This window comes from Vespula pensylvanica, chromosome 12 (assembly GCF_014466175.1).
Source record: "Vespula pensylvanica isolate Volc-1 chromosome 12, ASM1446617v1, whole genome shotgun sequence".
In the NCBI taxonomy this organism is placed as follows: Eukaryota; Metazoa; Arthropoda; class Insecta; order Hymenoptera; family Vespidae; genus Vespula; species Vespula pensylvanica.
The window spans coordinates 5,255,350-5,276,335 of NC_057696.1; the positions used below are offsets into that span (position 1 = coordinate 5,255,350).

General features: G+C 46.5%; 1 protein-coding gene across 1 annotated transcript in view; it reads left to right on the forward strand.

Moving 5' to 3' along the window:
• LOC122633405 (DNA N6-methyl adenine demethylase-like) overlaps positions 1 to 20,986 on the forward strand; it is a 52,067-nt gene that overhangs the window by 7,575 nt on the left and 23,506 nt on the right. Inside the window, exon 2 of the mRNA XM_043821234.1 lies at positions 12,428 to 12,807. Within this exon, the coding sequence (XP_043677169.1) occupies positions 12,428 to 12,807 (380 nt within the window). The remainder of the gene's footprint in view (positions 1 to 12,427; positions 12,808 to 20,986) is intronic.

A 20,986-nucleotide genomic window follows, 5' to 3' on the forward strand; every position in this document is an offset into this window, starting at 1 on the left:
AGAGAGAGAGAGAGAGAGAGAGAGAGAGAGAGAGAGAGAGAGAGAGAGCGCGAAGAGCATTGCGACGTCCTCGCGTCGAAATTTCGAAAGGATTTGTCTCTTTTTTCGATACAAAATATTTCGACCGCTCGAACGAATATAACCTTTTGATCGATTCGAATCCATATAGTTCAGCGTACAGATATATCTTTTCGTTAGACGGAATAGAACGACGCGTTTAACAAGAGCAATAACAATAAGAAGGAGAGCTGTATCGTTCGTAGATACATATACCGAATTACGTCGAGACGTTCGGCAGACGTAAAAAAACTTTGTTTTTGGCGCGGTCGCGAATTACGTCGCAACGTCGACTATGTCGGTGATAGCTTTTACGTTTGCGCCGGAAATTATTTTACTTTTATCAACGACTAATAATAATAACGATGATAGTAATAACGCCTATCGCGAGATACGATCGAGTGCGTCCTCGAAACCGGCTTGCTCGTCATTCCAAGATGAAAAATCAAACGATTTCTTTCGATCTAATCTGTTCGATCGACGTCGACTATTAATAACGAACAGATCCGAGTACTACGGCCTATTTGTTTTTCTTCCATTTTCTTTTACGAGTTTGACGCTTATAAATAACCGCTTGAAACAGAATCGAGACGCGTTTTTCATTATTTTTATTCCTACGATATTACCGTATTAATTATTTCATTATTTTATTATTCGCATCGTCCGTTGGTTAATAATTATTATTTTGCGTCGCGAGTATTATTATCGAACCACACGTTTATTATTTCACGATATTGGTATAGATATTAATAAACCTCTTTCTCTCTTACTCTCTTACTACAGACATTCCGAACTTTTTCAAAATAAAATCAGAATCTCGTTCCAAGGCAACGCGTTGATCGTGATATATCGATATTGGCGAGACTTCCTTTCCTTTTACGATCGAACCGATGATCGTACGTTAGATTACACGTATCTCTTCTCCCTCTCTCTCACTCTTTATGTATGTAGCCCCTACGACGTAAATAAATCTGGCTTAGGCAACACGAATCATGCGAGTTGCTCCGCAACATTCTTGCGACTGGTTTATCTCTCTCTCTCTCTCTCTCTCTCCTCCCTCCATCTTCCTCTCTGTTAAGCAGACTTCTATCTCTCGACACAAGTGAGAAATACACGTGCCGAATGATCGATGAGAACTAGTTTGGATTATGCGTATCGTCTCGCCACGATTATCCTTTTTTTTTTACGATTACACGCGACGCGTTGCGTTCGGCACCTGTGTCCCCGTTATTACAAACTCTTCTCAACGGCCTCGATTAAAGAGTCTCTTCAATGTGAGAAAAAAAAAGATATCGAATCCTTAAGAAGACATCGGGCCTAAGCTCTTTATCGAAAGCTGTCTCGATTTTTCACGTACGTTGATGCAACGTTTTTTAAAGATCGATCCTGTGATACGAGAACGTTCCTTAGGTCTCAAAAATTATTCGTCTTTCTTAAATATTATTTATCGCGCGTACGCCGATCAAAATTTCATTGTATCTATCCGATATAATTTGAAGAAAATAAAAGAAGAAAGAACGGAAAAGAAGAAAATGGTCGATCTCTTCCGTAACACCGAGAAGAAACACGCGTTTGTATCGTATTTTAATATGATTTATTTCAAGCGGTATAAGAAAAAGAGAGACCCGAGGACGTTGGCACAAGCCCACGCGTTATTTTCTTTCCACGTGTTCGGTCGATGACGACGGCGATGACGACGACTACGACGACGATCGTACGAGTAAATAAAATTACGTGTATATCGAATTTTCATTCTTCGTTATCGACCGATAAAATTATAGAGGTACGTACGTTGTGTGAGAAGATAAAGGCCCAAGATCGTAGTGTGCGTCTGTTCGTCTTCGAAGAGATATCTCAACCGAGGAACGATTTCAGACGGTGTAGGGTTTTATATAACTCGAGGACGCGTTGCACTTTCGACCCTGCGAAGTCATTAAAGATAAGTCCTGCGTCGGTCGGCTTCTTAAAATACACTCGGACGTCGAAATCGTTGCGTTCGTGTAAGTGCGTGGAAAGAGCGGAGGAAAGACTGGAGCGGAGGAGAGTTACAACATTTATTTTCCACGTCGATAATCATTATGAATCTAGTAGGAAGAGTCGTAACGCGAGATTCTTTCTGACTCGTAACTCGTCTAAAAAATATACAGCGATGCGACATCGTTGACTCGGAACTAGACTCCGATGTCAAGTATAAAAAAGAAGGCAAAAATAATGTAAGAAAATGTAAGCGTCTTTAACGCACGTAATCGAGGGGAGTAAGACTTTCTCGCGAACGTTGGAGAAGAGAGGAAAAGGGAAAAAGAAAAAGAAAAAGAAAAAAAAAATAAATAAATAGGAGGCGTTCGTGTGGGCCAGCCGGCGTTGCGGCCATGCATGTGCATATGCGCATAGTAGCCTTGAGCCACTATTACCGGCTGTTTGCGCCGTGATGTAATCGTATCCTACCCTATCCGAGACGGCCTAGGCTGCACCCAGTGCGCGAGAAAGAGCAAGAGAACGACAACGAGAGAGAGAGAGAGAGAGAGAGAGGACCCTCGTCGTAAATAATACTCCCTGCACGTTAGGCGAGTTAGGTGCATTGAAATAATTTACGATAAGCTTCGTTGCTCGTCGCGCGTGCTTCGCGATGGAACGAGCCAAGCATTTTCTCTCTTTCTCTCTCTCTCTCTCTGTCTTTTTTTTCTCGTTCGTTCCCTTTTCCGATTCGAGCCTCCGTCGTTGTTGTGTGACCCCTCTCTCCTTTTATTTTTTTCTCTTTCCCTTTTATATTCCTTGTATTTCGTGCTCGTGCCCGGGCCGTGGGATAATTAGGCGTATGACCTCTTTGCTTCTCTAAGAGGGGGAGAAACAATGATCTCTTTCTTTCCGCCTTTCTTTCTTATTACGTCTCTTCCGAGTCTCTATTTCTAGGAGGTATCGTCATTAAACTACTCTAGTTTTATTTAGGTTTGGACCTACATTAGGCGCGCATTAACGAAATATCGCTTAACGCGTAAATAAAGCGAACGGTTAATAGCGATTCGATCGGTTAAAGCGCGCTCAACGAGTAGGACGAATCGCGTACCGATCGCGAGTCAGGACGATACGAATTTTGTTTGGCGTGCCAGTGCAACGTACGTACGATATGCCTCCTTCTTATCCTCCTCGCATCGTCATACTTGTCGAATCGTTCGCGAGTACGTTCACCTCGCAAGGCCAATTGCCTTGCATTACGTCGTCGTTCGCCCGTTGCCTCCTCTCGCTGGTTTGCCCCCTTTTAGGTTCGTCGTCGTCGTCGTCGTCGTCGTCGTTGTTGTCGTCGTCGTCGTCGTCGTCGTCGCCGCCGTCGCCGTCGTTGGCGTCGTCGCCGTCGTCAGACGGTCCATTCTAAACGATTTCGCAAACGACGGACGTATTATTTTCCTGAATGTGCGTTTACGTTTTGGTCCGTACGAGAACGCCCACTGAAAACGTGAGATCGTGATGCTAGGCAAAGTTAAAATAGGCCTCATCAATTTTCGGAGATTCTTAATAGTTTGGCTCGCTCAGAGGTTAGGAATCTCTTTAGACTTATTTCGAGTATCTTATTTGAAAAGAGATAACGTCAAAGTATAGCGCTCCTCGTTAAACGCATTTATTAGCGTTATAGATTTGCCTTAGTTCCAGCGAACGTCGTACTATCGGATCGCACCGAGCGGGGATCGTTCGCATCCGTAAGAGCTTATCGTCGGATCGGATCGATTCGCATCACTTTCCGAAAAAAATGCCAAATTTTTAACATCTTTCAGGCGTATAAAGAGCAGTGGGTATATACACGTAGCGTGTATACGGGCAGCTGCGAGACGAAGCGTACGTAAAACTACTCGGTACATAACTGTACGTCCTGTCGACTGGTCAAGGACGTACTCTTTAACGACGAGACAGAAGCAACGGCAGCCTCCACGAGACTTTAGCACATCACCGATAACGTCACGCACGCGTTCGGCTTGTACGTTCGGTCTCCTCCTTTCTTTTTTCTTTTTCTTTTTCTTCCTCTCTCTCCTTTTCTCTTTTTCTCTGCGGCCTTCCTTCCAGGCAAGGAGTGTCGAGTTCCAATGTAAGAAACGAGACGTTCCCGGAAATCATGGCGAATCCAGCGAGTCATCGCGTTCCAACGCGCGGTCTTATGAATTTTATGTAACCGATCGTTCAACGTCCCGAAATTCCTCCAACGATAGCACGCTTTGATTTCGCTCGACCTTCTTACGTTAAAGGAGAGTAGACGAAACGAGTGCATCTACGAAAGATTACTCTTCAATTATCGCCCATAACCGGTTGCTTTATCTTCGCGAATTAATCGCTAATAACGTTGATCGTCAACGACCGATACGTGTCAAATCGCGGTACTCGAATCTTTTTCCTTCGGAAAGAAGTACGATCGAACGTTCAAGAGTTTATCGAAATAGGTAAAAGAGAACAAAGAACAAATGAAAGAAAGAAAAAAAAGTACAAGTTTGTTGGGATTAAAGCGATCGATGTTTGTACGGCGAATGCATTGTACGTGACAAAAGGAAAAGAGAGATGCATATCTGAAGTTTCTTTAGAAAGGAGAAACATTTACGTAAGCTCGCGTTCCATTCACGCGTCGTTCCTCCTCTTCTTTTCGATCGATCGATCGGTCGATACGATCATTCATTTTTATTCCGAAATATCGCGAAATTTGACGAACGCATCGCGAATCTTACTCTGCCTCCCGAACGAACGTTTTCTTATCGCGAAAAAAAACGAGGTCGTTGGTCCCGACATTTTTCGTTGTTTCTCTCTTTTTCTTTTTCTTTTTTTTTTCATTTTTCTTTTTCCTCTTCTTTCTTTTAAAAACGCCTCCCGTTCGTCGCGGCTTAGCGACGCCTTTAGCGACGCCTAGTTTCGACGTGGCGTTACGTAAAGTCTGACTTTATTTGCATTGTCGATATCGTTCGTTCGTTTTCGAATAATGCGATTCGATCGAAATCACGTTGTCATGTAAAACGTCATCGTTATCGGCAACTAACGAATAATCTCGCGATTACTCCATCGCAAGGAAGGGAATTGGCGAAAAGAAATGAAATCGGAAAAGAGAAGACGAAGGAGAGGATCGCAGATGAGAGAAGAGCAAGGAAAGAAATATAAGAATGAGGAGTCTAGGCATCGTTCTTTCGTCGTTCTTTCGTCGTTCTCTCGTCGTTCTCTCGTCGTGTAGGGTCTTGGAAGCATCGTCTTTCAAACGACGTGTACGATGCCGTCTAAACAGCCGGTTTATCCCAGTAAATAAGTCGGGGAGCACGAACTCGTACGCGAGACAACAGCGTGGTACTGATTAGTTGATTTACTTAAACCTCCTCGTCGTCGTCGTCGTCGTCGTCGTCGTCGTCGTCGTCGTCGTTTATCGTCGATAGTGGTCGTGCGGTAGTAGTGGTGGTAGCCGTCATCGTGTCCAGCGAACGGCCTTTTCTGCAACTAGGCTAAGGCCATGCGTCGTATTCGACGTGCTGCTACCGCACCGTCCTGGAATCTCTCGAGTATCTAGAAAAAGGCGTAGATGCTTTTCTTTTTCCACTCACGTATGTATACGTAAACGTACGTACCTTCTTACTCGTTTTATTCGAGAAACGAGTCTCCTTTTCTTCTTTCCTTGATTTTTCCTTCTGGGATCAGAGGTGCTCAATCCTTTCGTCGAACGAAACGCCGAAGAAACGCTTTCGTTGCTTTTGCGATAAAAGTCGCGTCGGAATATTTCTCGAAGAAAAATTATAGTCTTTCGTTTTTTCTCTTTCTTTTTTTCTTTCTCTTCGATGTCCCTGGATTTTGCTCTTTTAGGATTCTTGCGACGTTTACGTACCGTATTACGTACGTCGTTTGAAATAGTATACCGGTTGAATATTTATGGCTTTCAAGGATAGACGCATCCCTGCGTTGTTGGGAACGTACGTAGAATCCTTCATGAAGTTTCTAACAGATCCGATAGACTCGTGCGGGACGTTCTTTCCTCGTTCTTTTCTCATTCTTTCCTCGTTCTATGCGTGTCGCATCGATCGGATAGTTGCATAACGCGATTCTTTCTAGCGTCTGCACTTTCGCGATTTTTTGCGAAGAAGAATCGTCGTGCGGTCTGATTCGTTGCGTACGTGTCAGCCCATTTATAGTACACGACACTCATCATCGATGGATCGAGTAGCGACTCGTCGTAAAGGAGGAGCGAGGGGAAATGTAAAATCTAACGGAGGACTCCCCCGTTAAAGCGAATGCCTAGACGCTTGACAGACTACTTGTGCTTTGCACAATAGTAGGAAGCGCTAAAAATAATCCGGCTCGGCTCCGCGACGTTCTGGCCTTGGCCAGCCTCGGCTTCTTGCAATCTGGTAGTACCACCTCTCTTTCTCGACCTACCCTCTTCACTCCTCTGCACGAAGAATGCCCACCCACATATGCACAGCACCGTTCTGTATTCTTATACTTTTTTTTTCCTCGCGCGCGCGCGCTCTCTCTCTCTCTCTCTCTCTCTCTCTCTCTCTCTTTTCTTCTCTTTCCTTTCCTTTTTTCCTTTCTCTCCTCGACGACGAACCATTCCCACTCCAAAGATCTCATTGGGGTATTTTGTCCAGAAAATGTCCTTCGACCTTCTTTCTTTTTCTTCTTCCTCCGGAGATCGATGAATTTTTGCAAATTCGTAAGAAAGTCGGTATTCGTGCGGTAAAACTCTTAGGAAAATCGTCGTTGACAAGTTCTCCGAGTAAAACTTCAATGGTAGCGATGAAGCGATTCGGGTTGGCTCTCACGAGTCAGAGACGAGGAGCGTGGCTGGAAGATAAACTAGGAGTCTCGTTAAGATCGACGATACGACGATTTCGACGACAGGCAGGACTCGTCGTTGAAGAGCGATCGTTAAGGACGCTTTAACGAGGAGAGCCATGCAGAGCCAGGACAATGGAGGACAACCATGACGACGACGACGACGACGACGACGTTCGTCTAACGTCCTTTCCTTCCTCGACGACAACGACGATGCCATGTTCCTGGCCTCTTCAATCGTACAAACGACGCCTTCTGCCCCCCCCCTCTCCCTCTTTCACGTTTGAATTTTGAATATCGAACGACGCATTTAGCGTGAACTTCATTCATAAATTGGTATTTCTCTTATGCGTATCGTAGTTGCACGTAAAAGAAACGGAAGGGGAAAGAAGCTATAAATATTTATTTCTCTGTTTTATTTTTTATTCAGGTTCGTGAACTCTTGTTCATAAATAGAACAAGAAAAAAAGTTGGAGATATGGCAGAGAGAAAGAGAGAGACGTCATATGCGATTAGAAGTAATAACGAGAATGCCGATGAGAACGAAGGAGAGAAAAGAAGGCTCGTCCTTGGTCCGTTAGGTCCGTCTCGAGAGTACCGCTCGCGAGAAACGTTCGTGGGCTGCAAAGGTTAGCCTCGAAATCAGCGACGCGTGCAGCAGTACCAGCCATCTCGTTTCTCTTGCTTCGTTATCCACATTCTCTTCCATCTTTTTCTTCCTCTTCTTTTACTTCTTTCATTCAGCGTCCGAGCTTGTACGAGCCTGGCGGCGTCGATGGCGGCGGCGCTTAACGGTATTGAAAATCAATTAAAGTCGCGACCATGGTCGTACTCTTCCTTTTTATTCGTCTTCGAGTTGGACCTCTTCGCTTTCTTTCGACACTGATCTAGGACGACGAGAAAAAATTTTCATTCGATCGAAATCTATTCTAGTACGCGCTCGTACGTTTATCTGCATATTCATTTGTTTACACGACGATGCGTAGAACGCTCGTTATTAGTCCGTCTCTCTTTTTCTTCCTCCCATCCTTGTCTCTCTCTCTCTCTCTCTCTCTCTCTCTCTGAATCAACGTTCTTCTGCTTCACGCTAGCTTTCCTATCTAGGTCACAGGACAAAGAGCACGCCGACTAGGCCTGGCTAGACAAGAAAGAGACGGATGACGTAGGAGAGTTAGTCAACTCGACTCGCATTATCGAAGAATGGCACGTTTTAATAAGCCTTCCTACGACTTTTTCCATCTTGTCTTTATTCTTTTTAACGTCGTACACCATCTCGACGATAAACAGCAATCATTCTTATCACCGTTTTTTCTTTTTTTCTTCACTAATTCGTAGCATACGAGAGATCGTCGTCGTCGTCGTCGTCGTCGTCGTCGTCGTGGACCGAATGGTCCTTACCTGGAACGAAGTGAAAACCAAGGTAAAATCCGGTTTTCATTTCGGTCGGATTCCACTCTGCCCTTCGTACATGGATGGCCACGTCGTCGACTCGGGTCAAACACGTGTCTATCCCCCGGTCTCCTCATAGGCGTGGAAACCTTTCGGCGAGTCCTTCGTCGTCTCGTCTCGTTCACGTTCGAACGTTGAAAATCCGTTTAAAGATTGCGCCGCTTTAATCTCCGACGAAGCCGAGCGACCCGTCAATAATACAGATAAGCGTATTAAAAGTGACTCGACGCGTTCACCCGAGCCGTGGAAATCCCTTAGATTCGCTCTTTATTCTTTATTTTATTTTTAACCGACGAATACTTTTATCCTTTACCTTTTTCCCTTCTAAACTTGAGACGAGCGGAATCGTACGTACGTCCGTTTTAAAGAAATTTCTTCGGCACGTTCGTTCGAAAAAAATCTTTCTTCAAAATAGATATATATTTTTATTTTCTATATCTTTTTTATTGTACCGCGCGAGTGATAAAACGATATAAATGGTACCTTTTTCAACGATATACTTTTCAACATATTTTGAAGAGGAAGGTATCAAAGGTCGCACCTGCGACATTTGCGACGCAAAACGCGACGTCCACCTGTCGAACGTAAAATTTACGGGAAAGGGTAGAATCTCAATTGCGTTCGACACGACCAAAAACGTAAAAAAAGGGAAAGGAAATATTTATTAGACCAAACGTAGATCCTCGTGATCTCACGTTGACGCTAACGATCGCAATAATATTCGACGAAATGAGAATAGAAGATATTCGTTCCGATCGATAGTCTCGATTACGAGCAAAAAAAAATTCGAGGAGTAGGAAGTTCTTTCTCGTCGTCGTCGTCGTCGTCGTCGTCGCCGTCGTTGTCGCCGTCGCCGTCGCCGTCGCCGTCGTCCTTGATGGGTCATTTCGACGTTGGAAAGGGCTCCGACTGCTTTCGCTCGTTCGTTCGCCCTTTTCTACCCATGCTGCATGCGATCCTCGGATGCAGGCATGCAAGAGGCTTAAACTGCACGTACAAAGACACGGTCCGTTCGTGTGTCTGTGCGTCTCTCTCTCTCTCTCTCTCTCCCCCTCCCTCCCTCTGTTTGCTCCTGTGTGCGTGCGCGCGCGCGTGTACGTGTGTGCAGGACTCGGTGTAAGGGAGTCGCTCGCAAGTGGGTTTGGGGCCCGTCGCGTGTTTTTGTCCCCCGTCTGGCCCCCACCGTAGCTCATCGTTTTTTGTCTGGTGCGCTGCATGCGCTGCACCATCGTAACTCCTCTCTCTCTCTCTCTCCCTCTCTCTCTCTCTCTCTTATACTCTCCTTTCCCTCTCTTTTTTATTCTCCATCTTTCGTATTCTTTCTCCCTCTCTTTCCGTCTCTTATTTTCTCTCACTCTTTCTCCTTCTTTCTCTTCGTTGTCGTCGTCATCGTCCTGCAAGTCCACTCGCACTGTCGGCCAAGTACACGCGCGTGCACGTGCGTGTGCAAGAGAAGGAGATTCGCTCGTTGCAAGCCAGCAGTCTCGGTTATGACCCCAGAAAGAGGAGGAGGAAGAGAAGGATACCGAGGGAGAAAAGAAGTCCACGGAAGATGCTCTCGTGAGTTCTCGATGCACCTGCCGTCCCTTCTCTCTCATGCGCGCGCATATTTTCTCTCTAACGACGGATATAGAGAGAGAAAAAAAAATAATTGTAATTAAAAACAAAAACGAAAACGAGAAAGAAAATAAGTGGGAAGGGAAGGAAAAGCGAAAGAAACGGGGAAGTTAATCGAAATATATATCTATGAAAGGTGCGGGAAGTCTTCTTTTCTTTTCTTTTCTTTTTCTTTATTCTTTTTTTAAGCTCGGCGTAGACGACGTAGACGACGACGATGGCAGACATCCTAAACGCTCCGTCAAATATTGACACGCAAAATGTTTGCGGACTTAGACGCCGGCCGGCTGCTCCTTCTCGCACAAAAGCTGACCAAAAGCAAACGCTCCACCTTCTCCTTCGACTTTCCGAGCCTTCCCTTTTCTCTTCCTCCTCTCGTTCTCTTCCTCCTTCTTCTACTCCTTCGTCTTCTTCTTTACCTTCTATTCGTTCTCGAACTCGTGGAGTACGTAGGGAGACCCTGGCTCTCTGCACTTTGGCAGTTCAAACACGTCGGACTCGGGGCGTGGTCGCTAATAATTCTAATAACGAAGACTCGATCGTTCCTCGCGTAAGAAACGAGGATTATTTCAGAGCTGCGGAATTTTCTTCGACTCGCTCGCTCCTCCTCCACGGGCAAACGCTATTCCTCGTTAGTTTCGTCTTTTCGAGTCTTTCGGCGGATGAGCACGGAGCTTCGTGATGCTGCTACGTTGGCGAAGAGTGTATTTCGCAGAGAGAGAGAGAGAGAGAGAGAGAGAGAGAGAGAGAGAGAGAGAGAGAGAGAGAGAGAGAGATGGATGGATAGACAGAGAGAGGGAGAGAGATAAAGAGGACGTTTAACGAGCGGTGGGTGACGAGCGGTTCAAACCGTTGAACTGGCGATGATGAACGTTGATAAGGTTTTATAGTCGTGTCTCATCCTGTCCCACCAATCGCGATCACAGAGTCGTCCTCGTACACACATCCTCGCCGACTCACCTCGAATATCTCCCCGACTCTTTGTTCGACTTGAAAAATATCTTTCCTCCTTTCCTCGATAAAAGAGATTTTCTAGTCTCGTTCACGGTATCTCCTCCTCTAGCTTCGTTGTTTTCACCGATGATGACTCACGCTCGAGGACAAGGAGGAACTCATCCAAGAAGTTTTTCTCACGTATCACGTACGAAATCGACTGGGAGGAGTAAGTCGAGCTAGAGCACCTTCTTTCCTACTCGTTCTCGAGCTCGCGCCGAGCTCGCGTCGAGGCCTCCGATGCTCGTATATCGCTTCCTGAATTTTATGCTGCCTACAGAAGCGCAGAGTTAATGAGCTACCTTGTTTATGACAGCTACCAGGTCGAAAGGTTCCTCGAGGGAGACCGACCAAGCAACTTCACTTTTTCTACCATTTTTATTTCCTTCTTTCGCGCTCCCGTCTCTCGGCTCGGATTTCATATCGCCCTTGATTAGCTTTGATTTATGACCGGGAGACAGTAGGAACTAGACTCGGACATTGTCGTTGCTTATCGAAAAATACGTTTCGCGAGGTGAAAGATAACCTGGAATAGATATATCTCGGGATCTACGGGGTGTCCAATTTTACTCGATCCAGATTTGACCTTTAAAAGAATAATCGTTGAACGTCCAAGTTCATCGAGGTTACGAGGAGATGTTGCAAAATTTACGAGGAATCGATCGGAATCGGACACCCCGTATATAGAAATTACGCACATTCAAGTACGCGTAGTTGCTTTCGGTGACGGACTTGGAAATAGACGATAAAGTCTGATATTATGCTATTGCTTATCGTCGATATTATTTTGGTCTTTGGCGTTGTTGGGGGCTTTCAAACGTTGCTTCAACGTATTTACTCAGTCTACCGTTCGACGTCTTAGCGATTATAAGCTAAAGATTTTCCTCCTTGAGTAGATATCGCTAAATTCGATTAGATTCTTAATCTAAACGTTCTAAACTCGCTATCACGATTTAGACCAGCGTATTTTTTCTGTATCAACGCACGGGCCCGATTTCATTCGGTCCTTTCTATTCGATCTCCTTGGTGCGAAAGGATCAAAGATCGGACCGACGATTTGAATGAGATAGGAACAAAAAAAAAAAGAAACGACAATTTAATCGAATCAAATTTGCTCATAAAATAAGCTCACGGAATTATGCGCATCGCCGTTGCAAAATAGATTCGCTTTTCTTCGTATCAGCAATCGTGGTCGAGCGACAAAAAGCGATTGGCTAGCCGATAAATCCAACTCGCGATAGCCACCAAGGTGCATACACGCGCGTTCCTCGAATTACGAATCAACTCTTTTTCTTTTTTACGAACGATCGCATATTTTTCTCGAGCCGTCGATCGGCTTGAACGACGAAAGACAGGAAATTAGCTCATCTCTTGGCGAAACGTTGCAAAAGAGACAGAATAGAGGAAGGAAAGCTCTTGGAAAAGTTTTCGATCGTAAAGCTTTACGATCGGTCGAGTCGAAGAGAAAGATGAATACAAAGGGAAGGATTAATACAACGTGTACTCTTTCCTTGTCGAATTTTAGTGGGTACGAGCGGTTACGTAGTGTCAGCGGTACTCGTTCTAATAGTTGGTGCGCTGCTGGCCATCTTGGCGACGGTATCGCATCATCTTCATCACCGTCGGCTCGAGCCTCTGCACGAGTCGAATTCTGCCTCCATTTTGCATCACCATCGCCATCTTCATCATCACCATCAACGACATCATCAACATCATCATCAACAACAACGACAACAACAACAACAACAGCAACAGCAACAGCAAGAGCAAGAGCAACAGCAACAGCAACGACAACGACAACGACAACACCACCGTCGTCATCAAGAGAATCGAGAAGAATCCTCGCCGGCGTTGCATCAGCAACATTCCTTCCTACAGGATCATCACCGTCATCCTGGAACGCAAGTGAGTTCATCTTCTTTTTAATACCTCTTTACCGTTTTCCTTGCGGCTTGACGAATCATCGGCTAGATCAGTCTTGTTTTTTTTTTCTTTTTATCGATGATGGCTGCTTATTTTTCATTTTATTATGTATATACATATATGTGGGCGATTAATGTTTAATGTCATTGTTATTTATCATATCCCTAAATAAATAACAGTACTTTTCCTGTCGTCGGGAGACTTAATACCGAAGGTACACGACGCGTCGTCGACCTTCGACAAGATTATTACACGATTCGTAGAACTCCGAAGGCTGTCTGCAAAAAATTCTCGCTGATATCTAATCTCTCTCTTTCTCTTTAATACTCTCGTACATACACCGAGATGACGGTGTGCAGCTGCAGATATCTCGAAGCACATTTTTTCTTTGCTCCAACAGAGCCTGAAAAACGAGGTCACGATCGGCACGCGCCCATCGTTCCGTTTTCTTTTTTTTTCTTCGGTCTCTCTCTCTCTCTCTCTCTCTCCCTACCTACGTACCTACCTACCTACCTACCTACCTACCTACCTACCTACCTACCTACCTACCTACCTACCTACCTACCTACCTATCCGTCTGTCTGTCTGTCTGCCTGCCCGTCTGTCTGTCTGTCCGTTTGTCCGTCAGTCCGTCAGTCCGTTCGTCCGTCTGTCAGACCTTTCACCAGACGTCGTCTCGCTTTTCTCTTTTCTCTGTCGTCACGGATCTCGAAATATGCAAGTGGAACACGACTACTGCTCGCGAGTGCCTGTTAGCCCCTCGAAAAATGGTCACGTGCGACGTTAACACGCGTCACCGAATTCGAATGATCAAAGTCGCTTCACGATATTTTCCTACCCTTTTCGCAACATCCGGCCGTATTACGATTGTCCCTGATGCAAGTTGCGACGTTTGAGTTTTTTATCGTACGAGAGATTTTTCAAAGTTAATTGCCGGAATCGGTGATAAGCTTTCGCGTTATAAATCCAATTTGTCGAAACTTTGGCCATTTTCATAATTACGGGTACATTTCCGTTTGGATTTGGCATTTAATCGTCATCGGTGAATGAACGATTTAGGAAGACGTCTCTCGCTCAGGAAAATCTAAAGGTTGATCCAAACGCGGTCTCTCTTATTCGTCAGCTTCGAAAACTTGCAAGTTAGGAGCGTTGGTACGCCAAAGTCGAGAGGTTTCCTCATCCGGTAGTTCCACCGCTACCATCCGCCAATGCACGCCCTACCCCTTGCTTCCTCTTCTTCTCCTATTCCTCTTCACCTCGTCAGTGGTACGCGGACTATTGTTATTGTAGATTGCTTCGCAAATTAGATTACGGAGCCAACCTCCGAACTTGTTTCACCCTGGCAAATAGTCGGTTGAGGAACGGTTTAACCTCTACGACGTCTAAAGCATCCGAAGTTGGAGCTTGGAGACGCAAGAAAAAAGGGGGATAACGACTCGGAGCAAGGCTATTTCTCCGTTTCGAGATTTTCTTCCTTGGATATTTCGTGCGACGCGAGAAGGTGCTTATCGATCTTGGAAAATAAATCTCGATAGATATCGCAACCTTCCTTGTTTCTGCCCGTATATTTCCGACTGATACATTTATTTCTACCGACGTCCCTTCCGCTATCCATCGTAAAGTAGAATTTTCGAAAAGTTTCGTCCGCTTCTTCGGTCGCGCGTAGCCGACCTACGAGATCTATCCTCGATGTTTTCTCGTTCCGCGAGGAGAACTCATCGATCATCTTATTTCTTTCTTTCCGTCATGCGCAAAGCGCAAACGTCATCGGAACGTCGACGTTTGGGACCGAAAAAGTCTGTATTCGGCAAACGATATAGCGATCTCTTCGTAGTAGATCCAGGATCGCGCGAATCGAACGGAAGGATTCGAGGACGTAGGAAAGAAAGCTAACGAGAGTAATGGAAGAACGATCGGCTTCTAAAATTCGCCATAATTCACGATTTATTCAAAAGGATTCTCTTCTTCTGCTGCGCGCACGGTTATTAATTCAGGCGAACCGGACGAGGTCGGTCGGACTATAAATGGGCGAAGCTTGATAGTCACCGTCGATGCCGCGTAAAAAGTTAATATCGCGAACCGTAAAATACGCTACGAACTAGAAATGATTTCCCATCGTGCAGCGAGCGGCCCGCAGCGAGCACCGTCGCTTAATAAAAGGTGCAAATTCACGGGAACGGAGATCGGAGAACGGGGGTAACTAACGAGCTCTCGGAAGAGCTCGGCCAGAAACGAACGAGATCGTCATTTTATGCTATCTCGATTTCGCGATTTCCTTCTCGTTCTCGGATCTTTCTCTCTTACGTGGCTTTAATCGAAACTTCAGCTAGGGATGTACGCGCGTGTACGCGCGCGTAAGAGACCGTACAGGTGGATCCTAAGATGGCCGCTGGATGGACGAACGGATAGTAGACGGGCGGAGATAGAGGAAGCCGGTCGGTGGGGAGTCGAAGCAAATATTACATCTACCGTTGTCGTAGTCCGCTGAAATCCTTGGTTGCGTTAGCCGCTCGGTGATACTCTCTCCTCGCTTCGTTTCTGTCCACCCGTTAGAACGATCTTTCCTTCGATAGAAACGCTTCCCTCGACTCTTAACCTCGATCGAATCTTCCTCGATCTCGATCATTTTTTCCACAAAGTTCCGTATCCGAACTTGATTTAGGAACGATGTCGTTTCTTTTTCGTTCCTTTCCTCGTACCCCCTGGAAGTGGATTCACAGAGAATCCAGCGAATCCCTCCCTTCTTGTCTCCGTTCGCTGTATCCCTCCCTCTCCGGATTTCGCTTTTCTCGAATCGATCGCGCTGAATTCTATCGACGAATTGGTTTCCCTCGGGCATCGCTTTTTCACGAAATTTTCTCGGTATTCTCGAACGCACCGATGTTTATTCTTTCTTCCGTCGCTCTTGCTTTCCCAGTTTCCCTCGTTCGATATATCGAACGAGCCAAAATCGTTGACATCGAAAGTCCCGAAGGCGTCCTTCCGAGCTTTCGAACGAATTTCGTAGGGTAGAGGCAAACTATCCGATTCGAAATTTATTACGTTTGGATTGCGTCCAACTACGATCATAACGGATACGCGCGCGCAACGTCCGTGCTGCCAAATTCACGAAAACTCGGATCGGCCGAGGAAGACGCGGGAGTAAGAACGTAGAGGAGGAAGTAGAAACGCGGCAATAAGAAAATCCGTGGGAATCCGTAAGAGACAAGAAGGAAGAAACGAAAAAGAAAGAGTTGCTATTCTTTTCTCTCAGACGACTCGTGTTTTCCTAACTAGGTGATTCACGCGAGTTCTGTATGTTGCGCCACGTATAGTCTACGTACGGCGCGTTGTATCGTCTAGACGGTGTATATTTCCGGAAAAAGCTATAAAGGCGAACGTTCGTAGCATAAAAGGCGGACCCGCGCTATCGAGACATTTACGTTACGTAGACGGGTATATCCCTATGACGTCATCGCCTCTCTTTTTCTTTCGAGCGCGCACGCGCACGCGCACGCACGCTCTCTCTCTCTCTCTCTCTCTCTCTCGTATCCATGGATCGTGTAGAGACGCGATACGTCGTAGGAAGTGTTTCAAAGCTCGTTAGTCGGACAACGAGCACTTTCCATGACGTAAAACAAGGATTGCGAGAGGCTTCAGTCTGAGAGTGGTTTAGACGTTCTAATTCGTCAAAACGTCGTAATCGAACGACGGAACTCGTAAAAGAGTCTTTTCCGTGCCGAGGCGCTTCGGAAAGCAGTAGACATTTTTTTGGACGGGCTCCTGACGCGTGGCCTCGCCTGAGACAGACGTTTCCAATGACGTCATCGTAGTGACGTCTACAAACGAGTAGAATCTCGAAGGTGGTCGGAGCCTGGCGTCTTTGGTGGACGAGGGGAGGGGGGGGGGAGAAGGTATTGAAACGTCGATCCAGCAGGAACCACCGAACCCTTGAAAGCTCTTTGCTCGTTAATCCGGTCGGTGGTTCGTGAAAAGAGCCACGTTCGCGTATATCTCGAAAGAGCTTCGTTCAAAGTCGAAAGCTGGTCGATACGACGAAGACGGATTTCTTTCAGGAGGGAAAGAGAAAACGTAATTCTCGTCTCGGTTAAAAAGTTTTCTCCGAACGAATGAAATTTTTCTTGGAGGGGGAGGGGGAGGGGGAGAACAGAAAAGAGAAAAAAGAAAGAAAAAAGATCAAGGTTTCACCGTTAAGAGAATCCCTCGGAGAATCGGAATCCTTTCGGCGATTTTCAGCGCGCGCCTAAGATTATTTTTCGTAAGGATATCAAGGTGCTCTCGGGAGGCCACGTGTCCTCTCTCCCTCTCGTTCTCGATTTAGATAAAACTGCCCCCGAGGCGTTACCTTCCTCTTCGACCTTACAAACTCGCCCTCTCTCTCTTTCTTCTTCGGCGACGTCCTTCTCCACGTGCCGTTCGAATTCAACCCCCGTCAGCCCCCTCGAGGCCTTCAGACTTGCGAACAGAGGGTGTCTACGTTAAGGGTTACCACCACTACGTCTTCTTAAGGGTCTCCCTTTCTTCTGTTTTTTTTTCTTTTTTCGGAGCTCGCTGTCTGGGTCGTACTTAAAGCGGAAACGTTAGGACGACATCCATCTCGGTCCTCGCTTATTCCTTCGATTTATTTCTTCCCGACCAATTTTATCGTTACGAATTTTATCCACCGCATATTTATGCGAAAACTTTGGCTTTAGCGATCCCATACGGAGACATAATTTTCATACGTCTAATACCTTTCGGATCCTTCGTCTCAACTCTTTGAACATTTAATCGCATTAAACGTAATATTTCTTCTCGCGTTAGTCGGAGAAAGAAGGAAAACGGCTAGAGTGGCATTAGCTCTTGAGAAATATTTGATAACGGGCTAGAAAACGAGGGCGTGTCGAGCAGCGGCGCATCCCCTATCTCGCAGGCTAATATAGGGTAGGACTACGTTGTACGATATATCGACTGGCAGTATGACAGCCAGATTTCCCTCTCGATTTTCTCTCGGTCGAAGTTGACCCAACGCGAGAGGAAAGAGTGAGAGAGAAATCCACCGCACCCTTCCGCGGACCACCAACGCAGACCTCTATACTTCTCACGAGCACGCTTTACCCATCATTCGCACGTTTCTCTTTTTTCTTTCCTCTTTTTCCTCGCAACGATAATGAAAATATCTTTTTTCTTTTCTTTTTTTTTCTCTTTTTTTCCTCATTGTCAAGTCTCTCCGAAACACTCGCGTTCACTCGTATTCCCTTATCGCTCGACGCGTTTTCACGCGGATTCGGAAGCGATAAAACGACTATACGATAGCGACCGTTCTCTCTTATCTACTTTGACGCGAAACGACGGATCTCGAGAGGAAAGGGAGAGAGAGAGAGAGAAAGACGACGACGACGACGATGACGACGACGACTCGATCTATACTAAAGACTATTTCGTACAGACGGCTGATACCGATTAAACAGGAATTTACGTGGGTGAGAGAGCCATTTGTACACTTGTACATATCGAGTGATTACGACGATTCCTTTGTCCTTTTCCTCCTCGTCTAAAAAAAACAAGAAAAATATCGTTTAATTTTTCATTTTATATTTCTCATTTTTGGATACATTTTTGCGCGCAATTAGCCGTAAGAGAAATTAGGTTGGTTCAGTAGAGCGTGGAGTACGCGAACCAACATCGAAAGACCTATCGTCTAAATATTTAAGGCCTCATGAAAAATTCCTATAGACCCGACCTTCTCACGGAAGCACGGAACTCGCTTCGAGTTCCTAACACGCGTTCGTTCGCTCGCTCGTTCGTTCGCTCGCTCACCGGAACTCGGCCAGACCTGGAAAGTAGAGAGAGAGAGAGAGAGAGAGAGAGAGAGAGCGCACGAGAGAGAATTTCGTTTCGGACGTAAAAATTTACGTCCACCTACGATGCATAATTTCCTCGACGTTGCTCGCGGACAGGAAAGTTTCCTCGAGGGGCAAGCAGAACGTATTCCATACACGTTCGCGGGGAGTACCTTCGAGAAAGGTCCACCGTCCTATTTTCCCTTTTACCTCACCGATCCTACCTACGTGACAGTTTAATGTTCCGCCTTTTTTCATTATTTATTTCAGACTCATTTACAAGGACTCGTCTGGAACATGAATTCTACGACGAATCATCGATTTCGTTCGTAACTAATGACTTACCGATCGAATCCTAAATGTGCCCGTTTATTGAAACGCGAGACATTTTTAAACGATATATTTAACAATTGGGAAAAACTCGATCGTTCGTAGACAACTTTGTCTCGGATTTCTATGAATGCGGTACAATGGAGTAGGCCGGGAGAGGCTGTCGAAGGCAGCCGTGCGCCGTGCGTTCTCTTTAGCAGCGGCGCGAGAGAAATTAACTCGAATTTTCACGCTGCCAAAATACTCGCAGCCGTACGAAAGAGAAAGACGGAGGGAGGGCGGGAGACAGAGAGAGAGCGAGAGAGAGAGAGAAAACACGCTGCCTCTCTGCCAGCCTGTCTGCTGCTGGATCGTTGCTTTTACTCCGGCGAAAGCGAGAGAGGGAGAGAGAGAGAGAGAGAGAGAGACGGAGAGTAAGGGGAAGAGAACGAAGGGGGATGAGAAAGGGGTGGGGATCGAAGCAGAACCGCAGACGCGGTCTGCGGTCCTTCCGCCTGCCGCTCCGCTACTTTTCGGACTTTCCTGCACGTGTCCGCTTCTCTCTCTCTCTCTCTCTCTTTCTCTCTCTCTTCCTCGATGTGTTTATCGATCGCCTCCCCCCGTTGTCGGAGCATCCGGACGATGAATTAAGCCTTCGACCACGAAAGTGGAATTCTAATCGCCTCCTCCAGCTCTCTCGCCCTCTTTCTCTCTCTCTCTTTCTCTCTCTCTGTCTCTGCTCCGTCTGTCCTTTCGACGCAAGCTCGACCCCACCTCCTCGTCCTTTCTATTCCTCTCTTTATCTTCGTGTTTCGTTGCTAGATGAATGGGACCGAAACAGTCGAAATCGCTATCCCTCCTCCGGCCGACAAATAAAACCGGTATATTCTTTTCTTTCGCGTTTTGCGAGACGTTTCGTCTTTCGAGACAATTAGCGGATCGGAGACGCGAGCGTGGGTGTTGTCGAAAGGAGAATCCAACGTGGATCGCGAATATTTTTTAAAAGAACGATTCGAGGAATCTAACCTTTGCGACCTTTTCACGTGGCAAAGAGACCGACGCGTCGACGAGTCTTCGTTCGATCGCGGCATAGACGGAGGCAGCGGCGGCTTACGGCGCCTGGAGGCAGTACGGTGAAAGCCGATCGTCTAGACGCGATCATCGCGGTGTCGATGTTACGACAATTTGAAACCGCAAAGTCTTTCGAGGAATCGTGTCACACCGCGTCTCTCCACGGCTCGTCCTCTCCATTCGTATTCCTACTCGTCGCTCGACTTTTCGCGAAATCTACTTTTCTTGCTCGATCGTACGATATCGCGGATTGGTGGAAGTATCGTAAAACGGGTTGTTGCGTCGCTACCTTGAAATCGTCCTCGTCCTTCGTCCAAGGCGAAGGAAACGAGTTAGAGGTCGGGCCGAGACTTTTCTCGATCGGCGTTTTATCGGTTTTATCGCGGCGCAGCCTCGGCCGAAGGAACCTCGACCCAGTCCCCGTCGAGGACACGGAGGAAACTACGAGACGACGTGTCCTGCAGCGAGAAACGACTCCGTTAATCTCGACCTCGTCGGACCATTCCTGGCCGGCGTCGACGGACGTCGCGACGATGGCCTGCCGGACGGCCGGCCGGTCGGACGAGGAACGAGCGAGTTCCTCCGCGCGAGATAAACAGGACTGCATACGAGGAATTTGCATACGAGCTGGCTCCTCGTCGACGTAGGACGACCTGTCGTTCTCGTCCAGTCAAGAACGAGTCTCTCCTCCTACCCCCCTCCGCCCTCGCGCTTCGCCTCCTGCCAAAGTATTCTTAAAATAGTTTTCGATCGCGTCTGCTCTCGCTTTCTACTACGAAGTATATCTTCTACTTTAACGCGGTTTGCCCAGATGGCAGATTTTCTAAACCCTTTTGTGGCTAACGGGATGGTTCCTAGGTCTTCGTTTTTAAAAAGGAGCAAGAGCTGGAAGAGTCCTTGGGACAAATGTGTCTGCTCTCGAAGCACGATGCTGACAAATGACTTTTTTAGAGGCCCCA